At 43.5% G+C, this 13,488-nt stretch overlaps 1 protein-coding gene across 1 annotated transcript in view; it reads right to left on the reverse strand.

Moving 5' to 3' along the window:
- itsn2a (intersectin 2a) overlaps positions 1 to 13,488 on the reverse strand; it is a gene marked incomplete at its 5' end in the record, with an annotated part of 41,305 nt that overhangs the window by 12,289 nt on the left and 15,528 nt on the right. Inside the window, 17 exons of the mRNA XM_079215731.1 lie at positions 128 to 539; positions 674 to 813; positions 1,623 to 1,703; positions 2,614 to 2,753; positions 2,836 to 2,923; positions 3,044 to 3,184; positions 3,258 to 3,407; positions 3,496 to 3,758; positions 3,855 to 3,961; positions 4,051 to 4,188; positions 5,070 to 5,133; positions 5,395 to 5,537; positions 7,647 to 7,740; positions 10,029 to 10,250; positions 10,462 to 10,637; positions 10,947 to 11,010; positions 11,107 to 11,199. Of these exons, the coding sequence (XP_079071857.1) occupies positions 128 to 539; positions 674 to 813; positions 1,623 to 1,703; positions 2,614 to 2,753; positions 2,836 to 2,923; positions 3,044 to 3,184; positions 3,258 to 3,407; positions 3,496 to 3,758; positions 3,855 to 3,961; positions 4,051 to 4,188; positions 5,070 to 5,133; positions 5,395 to 5,537; positions 7,647 to 7,740; positions 10,029 to 10,250; positions 10,462 to 10,637; positions 10,947 to 11,010; positions 11,107 to 11,199 (2,516 nt within the window). The remainder of the gene's footprint in view (positions 1 to 127; positions 540 to 673; positions 814 to 1,622; positions 1,704 to 2,613; positions 2,754 to 2,835; positions 2,924 to 3,043; positions 3,185 to 3,257; positions 3,408 to 3,495; positions 3,759 to 3,854; positions 3,962 to 4,050; positions 4,189 to 5,069; positions 5,134 to 5,394; positions 5,538 to 7,646; positions 7,741 to 10,028; positions 10,251 to 10,461; positions 10,638 to 10,946; positions 11,011 to 11,106; positions 11,200 to 13,488) is intronic.

The following is a 13,488-nucleotide window of genomic DNA, read 5'->3' on the forward strand; positions in this document are numbered from 1 at the left end:
TAGTGACATAAGTATCGTGATAATATTGTATCGCAAGGCTTCTGGTGATTCCGAGCCTGAATGATAAATGTGTAACGATGTGATTCAAACATCTGTATCTTCCGGTGTGAGTGTGTGTGTCTCGTACCTCAATCAGACCGTCTGCGTCGATGCTCAGCTCGTCTGCATTTCGGGCCACAAACGAGTACAGAGCTCGATACGTGGTCAGCTTGGAGGGTCGCTGAGCCGCCAACACCGGCTGTTGTTCTGCTCTCTCCTGCTCTTCCTTCCTCCTCCTCTCTTCCTCCTCCTCTTTCTGTTTCCTTTCCTCCTCCTGCTCCTCCTCCTCCTCCTCCCTCTTCCTCTTCTCCTTCTCCTCCTCCTCCCTTCTTCTCTCCTCTTCCTGTGCTTTCTCCTGGGCTGCTTGGAGGCAAGCCTGAGCCTCCCTCTCCTCCTCCTCCCTTTGCCTGGCCCTCTGCTCCTCCAGGAGCCTCCTTTGACGCGCCTCCTCTTCCTCCTTGTCCTGCTGCTTTCTTCTCTCTTGCTCTAGCTTGGCCTGTCTGTGGAAAGTACATTTTTAAAGCCCGACATAGAAACTGTGTTTTGTCGGAAATGAAGGTCACCTAAAATATCTGGAGAAACAAAAGCTGATTCAAGTAGAAGTACAGTACGAGTAATTTGCAGTCACACTCACCTGGCTGCCTCTTCTTCCTCCCTCCTCTTCCTCTCCATCTCCTCGTCCCTGCGCCTCTGCAGCTCCCTCAGTTTCTCCTCTTTGACTCTGTGCAGGTCGACCAGGACAGCCTGCTGCCTCACCTGCTTCTCCCTCAGCTCCTGATGCAGACGCAGAATGTACCAGGCATTAGAAAGATATTAAAGACACAAGCAACAACCAGTTCAAAGATGCAGAAGACGGTGTTATGATCAGACACGAAACACAACACAAGTCGGTGCAAGCTTTCATTCGACAAGCCAAAGTAGTGGATGCACAAGACTGTACGTTGCATTTGTGCTCAATGTATAGACAGATTTAGATGTGTTGCAAAGCTCATATCGACATACAGTATGTGGTGGTTTCAAAGAATACACATATTTGGTGCAATAGTACAAATACAATCATGTCCAAACATGCAAAACAGCCATTCACAGACACATGCAGAGGTGTGTGTATATGTACAAGCAGAGTTCATTTTGTCCCTTTCTAACACATAAGATGTACAGGTTAAGCATTCTCTGTGTGTGTGTGTGTGTGTGTGTGTGTGTGTGTGTGTGTGTGTGTGTGTGTGTGTGTGTGTGTGTGTGTGTTGTGTGTTGTGTGTGTGTGTGCGCGCGCTTGCTCGCTCAGGGTGCATCCTGTTTACACAAAAAACACAGACGAGAACAAATCCAGCAACAAAAAAAGGAAGACATGGTACCAAAGGAGAGCTCCCTTTAATAATGAGTCGAAAGACAAAAAACAACCCCAAGGATGAGTGAACAGATCGATTCCTCACAGGATGAAAAGGAGAGGAAGATTGAAGACTGTGGCAAGAGGTGAGATGAAAAAAATAAAAAAAATAATAAGGAGCAGGGGTGAAAAAGATTACACAGTAGGAGGTAGGGAGGTAGGGAGAGAGAGAGAGCGAGAGTGAGAGAGCGAGAACCTTGATGAGAAGGAAGAGCTGGCTGAGGCAGGCCAGCAGAGACAGAAGGCCCCGCAGGACACAGTCATCCATATCCCCAAGCTATGAAAGAAAACACACAGTGTGATGATGGAGGGAAGGAAAGTGGGAAGAGAACAGAGGAGGGTAGACAATCAAGATAAAAGTTGAGTTGTAAAACGGATAAGAGAAGAAAAAGGAAAGCAGAAAGAAAAGCACAATAAATGGAAAAACCCACGACGAGAAGAAAGATTTCCAGGTCGAGGAAAGCGGAAGGAAAAAAAGACAGAGAGAAGGAAAAGGTGTTAAAAGCTATTAAAAAAATGTGAACAATAGAAGAGATAAAAAAAAAAAAAAAAAAGATAGAGCACCTATTGATGCTGCAACTATTAGTATTAGATTGACGATATGTCGTAAGGAGATATGACATCATTCATCACAGGTATTGAATATCCGGCGTGTCCGAATGTGTCTGTGTGCAATAACGTGAGGTCACAATGTTTTCTTTTCTTTCCTAAGGGGCGAAACTCCAAGACCTGCTGAACAAGATTTCACAGCAGCGTTCTTCACTGTGAGATTACCTTTTCTGTTTTATTCCAACAAACCGTTGTTGAAGGAAAAGAAAAATATGCCTTCTGGTTCGTATTATTGGTCTAATCCCTTATATAGTTGTATTGATTTATTTTGTCGTATCATTATGATTATACCCAGTTTATAGATGGATGTATAAGTCAATATCTAGTCACAAAAAAGGAACAGTTTTGGGAAACTTATTTGCTTTCTTGCAGAGAGTAAAATAAGAAAATTACCACTTTTGTGTCAGTGCATTAATTTCGGAATGAGCCAGTAAATTGACATAAAGACTGGAAACGGGGAAATACACACACTCTGTAGTGGCCTGACTTGGCTCGTCCTGGGCTAAATTGGGTTGAGTTGAACTCCAAAGGTCATTACCGGCCTCCATATCCCGAGTGAGTCTGTGCCCATCACTGACCTGAAGCTCCTTGTTGTACTGCTCCATCTGGGACAGTTTGTCGGTGGTCTCCCTCTCCAGAGTGTCGAGCTGGTCCTTCAGCCTCCGGCAATTCCCGCCTTTCTCCATCACAGTCCCGGTCAGCGAGGTCAGAGTTGCCGCTACAGAGCAAAGGTCAAAAGGTTAGCAGCCAGCCCGAGGGTGCAGTGACCGTGTGTTGTGCAACAGGCGTTTGTCACCCACGGGAGATTTTGTTGAGGTTGATGTTTTGTAGCTTTTCTGTCAGCCTGTGCCGTTCTGGGACCAGCTGGGAGAGCTTCCTCCGCCAGTCCTATGGCAAACACAGAGGCACACACACAAGCAGAACATGAGAAGAAAAAAAACGTCCATGGGGGAAAAATTTCATAAATGTTTGACAGGGAGGAAGTTAAAGCAAAAGCATTTCTTTAACCTCAAACTGAAGCTGCAATGTGTTGATCTCTGTGATGCGCGTGTCCCTCTTCTGATTGACGAGGTCCACCTCCGCCTTCAGAATTCGCCTCTTGCTCTGAGCGTCACGGAGACAGTGTGAGATCTGCTTGTGCTTGTTTCCCTGCGAGGCCAGGTGACAGGTATCAGTGTGTTCCCATGCCTTCTGAGAAGTGCTTGTTGTGTGAATGTCTCACCACATCCTCCAGCTCCAACTCCAGACTCTTCTTTTTGGCCCTGAGTCGGGAGATCTCCTCCTGCTCCCCCCCTTTCCTCCTGCCCAGCTCCTCTCTCTTCCCACGCTCCCACTCCTCTCTCTGGTGGCGCTCCATCTCCTGTTTCGCCGCCTGAAAACACGAAGGAACATTGTCATCCCCGAGACATGGCAGCCTAGACGTTCGGCATGTCGCAGGCAAGATCATTTCTCCAGCTCACCTCCTTCCTCTCCAGCTCTCTCAGCCTCTCTTCCTCCCTCTGTCTCTCCATTTCTCTATTCCTCTCCAAGCGCCTCTCCTCCTCAAGCATCCTACGGTTTTCCGCCTCCCTTGTCTCCCTCTCCCTCTTTTCATGAGCCTCCCTCGCCTCCCTGTCTCTCCTATCCCTCTCCTTTCTCCGCTCGTCCTCCAGAGCCAGCCGACGTTTCTCCAGCTCGGCGCTGCCTCGCGCAAAGTTTGCCTTCAGCTTGTCCTCAAAGGACACTAAGGAGGGGAAAAGACAGACGGAGACGTATGACACAGAGGAGGACTAAACACTAGAATTGTAGCGTGACGAACTGTGTGCAGGACATGCCATACCGCTGCTCTTGTTCTTTTGTCCAGGTTCTATCTCTAGTGTTTCTATTAAACAGGGAGTTATGTAGGGCCCTGTTCCATTAACAAGCTCACTGGGCTTGATTCCTCCTCTAAAAAAGAAAAAGAGGAAATAATGAATATATAATAATGAATGTATACAATAATGTATTTAGTGTGTCAATCTGTGTCTGTGTTTTACCTATAAGAGGGAGGCACCAGGTCTTGAGGCAGTGTGAGGGGTAGAGGTCGGCCAGTTTTCGCCATGTCCACAAGGTGCATGGCCAGAATGAACTCATCAGCTTGCAGCTGACCATCCTTGTTCACATCTGCCAAGGTCCTATGTACGCACAACATAGTAGAGCAATAAAGATGAAAACGTCTTCTTTAGAGGCAGGGAGCTGTCAACATTGTACAAATTAACAAATTATCACCTCGTAAAGTTGTGATGATGAACAACTGAACAAACAGTTGTCTATTTACTCCTCCAGCACACACAGAGCAGCATTAACATTTATTTGCTTGAACGTTACTGACCACCTGGCTCATAAATCCTTTACTAACACTCATTTAGCTTCCACCAAATCCTGAGGGGAATACTTTGTACTCCTCCTAATTGACTTTAAAATCCTGCTGCTGGTTTATAAAGCACTGAATGGTTTAGGGCCTAAATATGTTTGTGCTTCTGCTGCTACCTTATGAACCATCCCGGCCACTCAGGTCGTCTGGGACGGGTCTACTTTCTGGTCCAAGAGTCAGAACTAAACATAGAGAAGCAGCGTTCAGCTTTTCTGTTCCACACATCTGGAACAAGGTCCCTGAAAGCTGCAGGTCTGCTGAGGTCTTGCTGTTGCCTTTAATTGAACTCGATTCAATTGCTGCATCTCACTACTGCATTTTATTTCTTAAACTGCACTGCAACTTTTATTCAACTTTTATTTTGCATAGACGCTAACTTTGTCCGTTTGCCTTTTGGTGCTGTAGTAGTAGTAGTAGTAGTGTGTGGATGATTTATAAGAGCTTTTTTTTTGCTGAAAACCGCTGATGACAGCATTGAGAGTGAACCATATCAATAAAACACAAAAATTAGCTAAAATACAAAAACAAGAAACATCTTTTACTGCTAGCTGGATCGTTGTTTATCTCACGCACGCACGCACACGCACACACACACACACACACACACACACACACACACACACACACACACCTTATACTCACCAGATGGTGGCAAGCTGAGTCTGAGTCAGGTTGGACGCAATCAGCGCATTTCTAACCTGAGGTCCTAAAAATGACATCAGAAATAATTACACAGTGAATTCCCACACCGCCTGATGTGGACGCGTTTGCCGACGTCTGACTTCCACGTTCTGTCAAGTGGGGTTAAGAGTACTGACAAGAGTCCGTGAGTGCATTTGTGTGACGTGAAGCTGAACGCTCCGTCAAACTTTGCCAAGGCGCATAAGCAGCCAGGCGGTCCTGAGAACCTCCTGTTTATTTTGGCCGGAGTGTGTGTATGTATGTGCATGTCTGTGCTGGGACCCACCGGACAAGTAGCCACTCATGAGCTTGTCTAGCGTGTTGAACTGCTGACGGTACTTGAGCCTCGAACCCTGCGGGACTGACCAATCGCTTGCACCCGTCTTCGGAGAGTTACTGGCCAATGACGTGGTGGAGGAAGAGTTTGAACTACAGACGGAGAGGAAGAAGAGGCATGACGTTACACCAAGATATCACCTAAAGGGAAATTATAATATTAATTACACACACACATAATATTACATGGTCAGTGTTCCCGTTCTCCCTTGTATTCAAGCATCGACTTAAACCCACTAATTGCTCCGAGACTCCCTTGTGTTATCTCCCAGCTCTTAATTAGCTGTAGAGGAAGCAACCGGCCACGTAGACAATGACTCTCTGAGACGAGACAGCGCCGTACTCTCGGGCTAAGCTAATCAGCCCCTCAGTTTTTTTAAATCATAAACAACACCTCTGCAAGAATAGCAATAGGATAGGCTGGGTCAATGGCGTTCTTTTGAGAGGAACATTTTTGAGAGACATTATAGCTGGGTGGAAACTTGCAACTCTTCTCTGAAATGGAAGTGGGTTCATGGAGACAATGGGAGATGCAGTGCAGGATCCTCCCTCCGCCTTAGGGTGTGTGTGTGTGTGTGTGTGTGTGTGTGTGTGTGTGTGTGTGTGTGTGTGTGTGTGTGTGTGTGTGTGTGTGTGTGTGTGTGTGTCACCAAGCGGGTAAAAGTCCCTTATAATAAAAACTTGTTATGGTTCTGGGGTGGAAAAAAACAGGACAAGAAGATGCCTTTGCGAGTCGCATACTACCGTAGTCACTACTATTGTTTGACTATTTGTTTGACTATTAGTCTCCTTTCCCTTATTGTACTGTATGTGTATAATTTTCCATGCATTGTGCATATGTGTTGCTGTAAAAAAACATTTGCCCTTCTGGGACAAAAATAAAGTTGAAAGGTTAAAGTGATGTGGATGGCTGCTGGATCAACCTGTATTTGACTTGCAAACACTCCTGTTTTTACACTTACCTTCCCACCTTTTTTACCTGATGACCAGGACAAACACTGGCCATTTAAAACAATACACTCAAAATGAAATCAGATACTAGACTTTTCCTAAACCACACATAACACCAGGAAAAGGATCAAGGATATTATATACTATTGTCTTTTTTGAAGGGAATCTAGCCGTTACTGAATCTGCACAAAACCTCACGGACTCTGGTTTCTTCTTTGTTTACTCCTCATTACGTCCCACGACTGTAACTATTCCAGGCAGACTTAGTTATAGTGCTTTGTGCAAAAAAAAAACAAGCAACAGTGGCAGTTTGACTGCCATGGATGTTGGACTGCAAACCCCTCCAGTCGCTATCTTCCACTTCCACTTCCCTTTGAGATATGCCGACATTCACGGCTGATAGCGTATATGGCATTGTCACCATTTAATGTGACAAACCTAACGGGTGATAAGTTAATAATACCTAAACAACGGTGTATATATCAGTCCACTATCTAACATCTTTGGGACTTTCATCACCTTTGCAAGTGTGAAGTTATAAAAAACAAAGAATTGGACAAATTCAAAATGTTGACCAGATGTTGGCGCTAGAAGAAAAGCAAGAGGATCACAAGTCAGTCATGAATATCTGGACACAATTTCAATGCAACCCAATCACAAACTGTTGAACATTAATGAGTAGGACTGGGCTGTGTCACCTTGTGTTTTCTTCGGGTCAAAGTATGTGCGTTGATGGGTCATTTTGACCCGAAGACAACACAAGGGTGAAAATAGTAGAAACTTCACAGTAACAGTGCCCTCCTCCCGTAAGAATGCCCGTTGCCACTAATGTGTGTGACTCTAAACGAGCCCACTTCCTTGTGTTGCCAACAAGATCATCTGATTTCAAAATGCCCTTCCTGCTCCCTCTCTTATCTAAGGGTTTCATCTCTGCCTGCATTCTGATCCTCGTCCCTTCCCTGCAAAACACTCTGCTTCTTTGTAAGCACAGCACTAATGGGCTGTCAGTGTGCGACTCAGACCAGTGTTAATAGCAGCCTTTCCCTTAAAATCCCTGCATAATAAATGGTGCTTTTTTAGAAATCGTCACAGCTCCCATAAATCCAACTTGGAACTCGAGTGCTTGATTCTAAATTTATGTTTTCTGGAGGAACTTGATGTGCTGACAGAGGACATCCAAAATGAGCGAAATTCTCTTTAATGCTATTTTGGGGAGCTGTGTTGGTGTTATGTATCCTTTTACACCCTCACCTGCTGGATCCAAGGTCCAGAAGAGAGTTGGCCTTCGACATGCCGGTGGACGGCGAGAACGCCATAGGAGAGGAAAAGCCAGAGAGAGGGAGCGCTGCAGAAAGGGTTGGAGGCAGTTGGTTAACAGTCAAATATAATTTTAACAAACTCAAGGTAATATGAGAAAATAATCTGCTGAATGCTTCAGTGAATGCATGTAAACACAAGTGTGCATGTGTGCTTTGATTTTTTAATAAGCAATTAATCTCTGACATACTATGTGCAGAGTGCAGCTGCCCTTGAACGTGTGTACGTCTAATCTTATCTCCTCATACTTTACAGTCGCAGCACACAAAGCTCCAGCAGCAAGGTTATTGACATCTGGTTTAAAAACAAACGGATCGTTGTTTTCTGCAACTCTGCGCCACAGAGCGTTCGTCTCGAAAGCCGTGGCGGTGGCACTGATATATTTCCCCCATTTCAGAGAGGAAGGATGGAGATCGAGGGTGCATCAAATAGGAGAGAAAAGTCACGCTAATTAGGTTGCACATTTCACAGCCAAAGAGGAATCGCGAACAGGGTGAGAATAAAGAGAGCAGCCAAAGGACATATGGAGGAGGTGAGAGAGGAAGAGTGCAGTCAGATAAAAGATAAATCCCTGCCCAAAAAAAAACAGACTAAATGAGTACGTATACATCAGATAGGTGCATCCACGCCTGATATCAATGTTTTACTGTGGAGGCTTATCTCCTTGGTGGTAAAAAAAAAAAAAGCAGCTGTTACTGCATACTGCAAGATCCATACACATACAGTAGGCTGTGTTCAGATACTTTCATATTCCACTCAAGTCAGATATGAAAACCTCAGGGAGAAGACACGGTGCAGCCCTTTCATGTTATATGTGTATACCTCACTGCATTAACACCGCAACATACACGCACAAGACCTGAATAAATAACTCCAGGATTGGGTTGCACCAGCTATTCATTAATCCTTCCTAAGCTCTTCGTAACTAGTTAGTTTCAAACCAATGATCGTCTCAGTCCGGCTGCACCAACCTTAAAAGGCACAGTGTGTAGGATTTGGTGGCAAACTGTATATCGGTGTGGTTGCAGATTGCAACCAACTGAATATCTCTTCGCTCACTCCTCTTTTTCCAAGACTGCAGTAACGTGAGCCACCGACAGCAAAACCATGGCAGCATTGTAATGCTCAGAGGCCTTCCATACCATAATACCACTATTCTAAGGGCAAATTAAGTCAGATGACTGCTGCCAGTGCAATGGTTTTGCACTATGCTGCTCACGGTACTGCAGTTTCACAAGCGTGTCAGAACTACTGTTGCCTTCAGGTTACGTAAATCCAAAAGGCACTTGCTAATCCCAGTGTTTGCATTATCCCTTCTAGGCTACTGTAGAAACATGGCGGACTCAGTGAAGAACACCGCCTCCCTAAGCAGATATTAAGGGCTCATTCAAAGGCAAGGAAAACGCAATGAAGTTTCAGGTGAACTTAAGAAAACATAGTTATGAATATTATATTCCATTGCTGCTGCTACTTCCACAATCCAACACACTGTGCCTTTAAGAAATGTCTTTAGTTAGGTTTAGTTAACTGCTGCGTCACAAGCTGTCATACTGCAAAAAAAAAAAATGTGTGTGCAAAGAGGTAGGTGCAATTTTACTGCCAATCCTTAGCAAATTTAAGAGTGACTGTTTTATTTATATATGCATCCATGGAGAAATCAATGTGCTTCAGAGTTAGTAGTATTAATGTAGTTTTGAATGAGCTGTCCTAACCTAATTTTTGTGAAAGACAGTTTACATCATAATTTAACAGCCTTTTGAATAAGTGCCAGGTGAAATATGTCAACTAATTCTGATATTATTAATTTTATTCTTCATTCCAAACGGGTCATAACTTTGCTGCATAATCTCTATTTAGTAATATATAATGTTATAACTAAACTTGTAGTTTGAATCTACAATGAGCTACTGCAACAACATCCAAGGACATTTTAGTAGATTTACACCTAAAATTTCAATCACAAAACAAATGTATTCCACTAATTTTACCTGGATTTGTGTTCCCAGTTGTAATGCTATGGTAGTGGGATTATTTGAATGTGTGGAAGTTATCAATAGCACAAGCCTTTAATGTATGCTGTTCTGTGTTTTTTTTCTTTTTTTACCTCCTATGTTCTCCTTTTTTGCATTAAATCTCATTTTGTGACCTATGCCAGTGAAATATCTCAGTTAGTCTGGAACATAATCAAACATCTGCATACATTCACTTTTTTATAACCCCAGGTTAAATTGGAATGAATCGGTGCTAATCCACTTATAAATATCTAGCTGTATTTGTCCCATGAGCAAATCAGAATGGTTCCACTGCAGAACCAACCTGAATTGTTGGGAACAAGAGGTGGGGTGAGGAGGTTGACATTGCCGTTGGGGAGTCCAGGGTTTCCCAGGCAGTTGATGAGGGGCAGAGTCATTGGCGTTGGCACAAGGGTATGCACAGAGTGCATGGAGTGGTTAGCCGGCATGGGTGTTAGGATGGGCATGGCTGACCTAGCTGACATGGATGACAGACCAATTGACAGGTTTGGCATAGAACCCATTCCTGTAAGGAGGAAACAGACACATGTAAACATGAACTGATCAAGAAGAGAGGCTAACTTATAGTTGGGTAACTCCTGGGGTGCGACATTGAAATATAACTAAAATGTGTGAGTTATTTTCTAAAGTGAAACAACACGTCTGAAAGATAGAGTTGCGAGAGAAAGAGTTGAGATGTAGTGGTTTTGAAATCCTCTGAAAAAAACAATCTTTACCAAAACGTGCTGATGAAGGGATGGTTGAAGCACAATTGGAGACTGGAGGTTGCTTCATAGTGATTGGCAAGACAGACGGTAAGTTCCGCCCCTGAAGCTTGAGTTTAATGAGCTTCATAGCGATGGAAAACTCCTGTCTGTCCATCTTCCCATCGCCGTCCATGTCAGCTAGGTTCCTACAGGACGAGGAGAAAGAGAGAGCTGACTCATAATATGATCTGTTTATAGTAAAGTGTGCATTCCTAGTCTTTTTCTTTCTTTACTGAGACAGTATAAAGGGTGAGGGGTACACAAGACTCTGCTGTGATTACAGTACACACACACACACACACACACAGTTTAGTAGGTGGGGCAGGCTGTGAAGGAAGTGAGTGCTCAACAGGAAATAAAAAGCCGAGAGGACCAAACTAACTCTGGCCATGAACAAAGGTTGGACCTACTGACCTACTTGCTCTGGCTTAACAATGTGGTTCGATGGTGCTTACCAGATCTCAGCCAGGACAGAAGGAGGCAGGCCGGACTGGAGAAAGAATTTCCTGGCTTGTTCTCCTGGAAACAGACAAAAATCCAGAGAGTTAAGAGTAACGGCCAGTTGATGCAGCTTAAAAACTGATGAACCTTCTGTTTGTTGTGACAACAGCCTACCTGAGACATAGCCGAGGGCGGGGGCGAGGGTGTCAAACTGCTTGTCCTGTTTCCCCCTCTCCTCTGGAGTAATGGCCCACACACTGACTCCGCCTGGACAAAAACCAGGGATGTTCTTTAATATCGCAAAGAAACCGGATTTTGAGATGTCTCCTAAAGTTGGCGCACATCTTGTTCAAACGCAACATCTTTAATATGCAATAACAAGTAAGTACGTCACGGCATCGACTGACATCGGCACCCAAAGATCTATGCCTCGAGCACGACTAAAAAGCAATACAAGCACTACGAAAACTCTGACAGAGATGCAAACTAACAAGTGCACACAGTAAATACACCACGCATTATCATTTCTATAGACTGCAACTCTCCTGGTCAACAGCTGCCAGTGGTACTGCTGTGTCAAAATAACTCTCAAACACAAAACGATCCTGCATTATTATACTGCCAGGTACATTTTGGAGGCCCAAACATTTATAAATATGACATTTCTTGGGAGGAAAAACATATACAATGTGTGTGTGGGCTGCGCTCCACTCGTCAACACACACAAATGCAGCAACACATTGAAAGTCCCCAAAGCGGAAATGCTAATACCGAATTCAGTTTAAAGTATTTTTTAACTTCGCCATCCAAAAAGTCTGCATAAATTTCCAATTTCCATCCCAAATGAGAACTCCCCCTCAGATGAAACCACTCACCACCAACTCCCAACAATGATTAATGTGTAAAAATGTCCTGTCAGCCTTTTTTTCACTCTGCTCCACTCGTGCATTTCTCAAGGTAAGTCCATGGTTGGCCATGAATTAAATATGAAGCCGAATGTGCTGTGTGAGGGGTATGAAACTTAATTCTTACTCAATTTCCTAAGACGTCTTTAATAGCGGGGGGGTGGGGGGGGGGGGGGGGGGGGGGGGGGGGGGGGGCATTATGATCAGAGCTGTTAATCAATTAATCAGAAGGGAATCCACGAGATTTATCATATCCATTACCAACACGACCAGGGTATACTCAGAGCCTTATCCTTCGCTTTCTTTTCGGAACTTGAGCGCTCCGAGGCCATTTTTATTAAGCGACTGTATGGACATTGTGCACAGATGGGTCTCTCCATATGGCAGTAATTGAAGGACAGAGATGCAGATAAGGAGACAATGACAGATAATGAGCCCAGACAGCGGAGATACAGAAGTAGAGTGATGCACAGCCGAGTGATGGACTAGTTAATCGACTGTAACCTACAGTCAGACGGTAGAAACAGATGGTTTCACGTGAGAAATGCTCCGCTTGTAAATCAGATAGTTGCAATTTTACAGATGGAAAACTACTGGGTGGAAAATAAAACATGAAAAAAATGTTGTCTTTCAGCTCTTCTGTAGCTCAGATCCTAAACAGCAAACAAGTAATTATTTTGAAAAGAAAAAGTAAAAATTCTCTTTTTCCAGTTTCGTGAATGTGAATATTTTCTGGTTTCTTCACTCCTCTAGTAAACTGAGTATCTCTGAGTTGTGGACAAATCAAGACATTAGCATTTTTCATAATTTTCTGACATTTTAAAGACAAAATGACTCATTAAGAAATACATACGACTAATTAATTGAAAATGAAAACGATCATTAGTTTAAAGCTCACCTTTGTATGATAATGTATCATTTACAAAAATCTAAATCTAATTGGAGGCCATGATTTAGATACATAAGAGAAGTGTCATAACAACTCAAAAAGAAATGTGCAGTGTGCACAGATTCAATCAAATATCATATGCATTTCCACATACAATTTTCAGTGTCTTGTGGTTAAAACACATAATGGAATTAAAGAAAAGATTGAACACTTTGTCTGAGAATCTGGGTCAAAAGTATATAAATACAAATTTTATTATTATTGTTATTTGGTCTTGGACATTGTTTTGTTATATAATCAACAAATAATTAATCATGTGATTGCTTTTATTGATTTTCATGATAATGCCATATTCTCTCTTGATAAGTGCTGCCAACAATGCTTGGGATCCTAATGAAGCCACTCTGGTTCTGATTCCTCTGAGCGACAGACAATATTTCACACAGGAAGTTCTCTCTAAACGTTTCCCCTCAACATGAACAACATTACCATTATCAGGGGAGAGTATTTATGGGAGATGCAAAAACTATAGTTGTGAGAGAAAGGACAAAAACTATAGTTGTAATATAGTCACCGTAATATTGTTATTTGGCAAAATCCTTGTGCTGCTATGTGTGTGTGTCTTCAGAAACCTGGTATCTAGAGTAGGATTTATTCACCAGCTTCAGGAAATGCCACCCTGCCCATGATGGAACTTCCTCCCCTTCGCTAACCCAAACACCCGACCGGCTACTGTTGACACAGCACACGCACACACTACAC

This window comes from Taurulus bubalis (assembly GCF_910589615.1).
Source record: "Taurulus bubalis genome assembly, chromosome: 3".
In the NCBI taxonomy this organism is placed as follows: Eukaryota; Metazoa; Chordata; class Actinopteri; order Perciformes; family Cottidae; genus Taurulus; species Taurulus bubalis.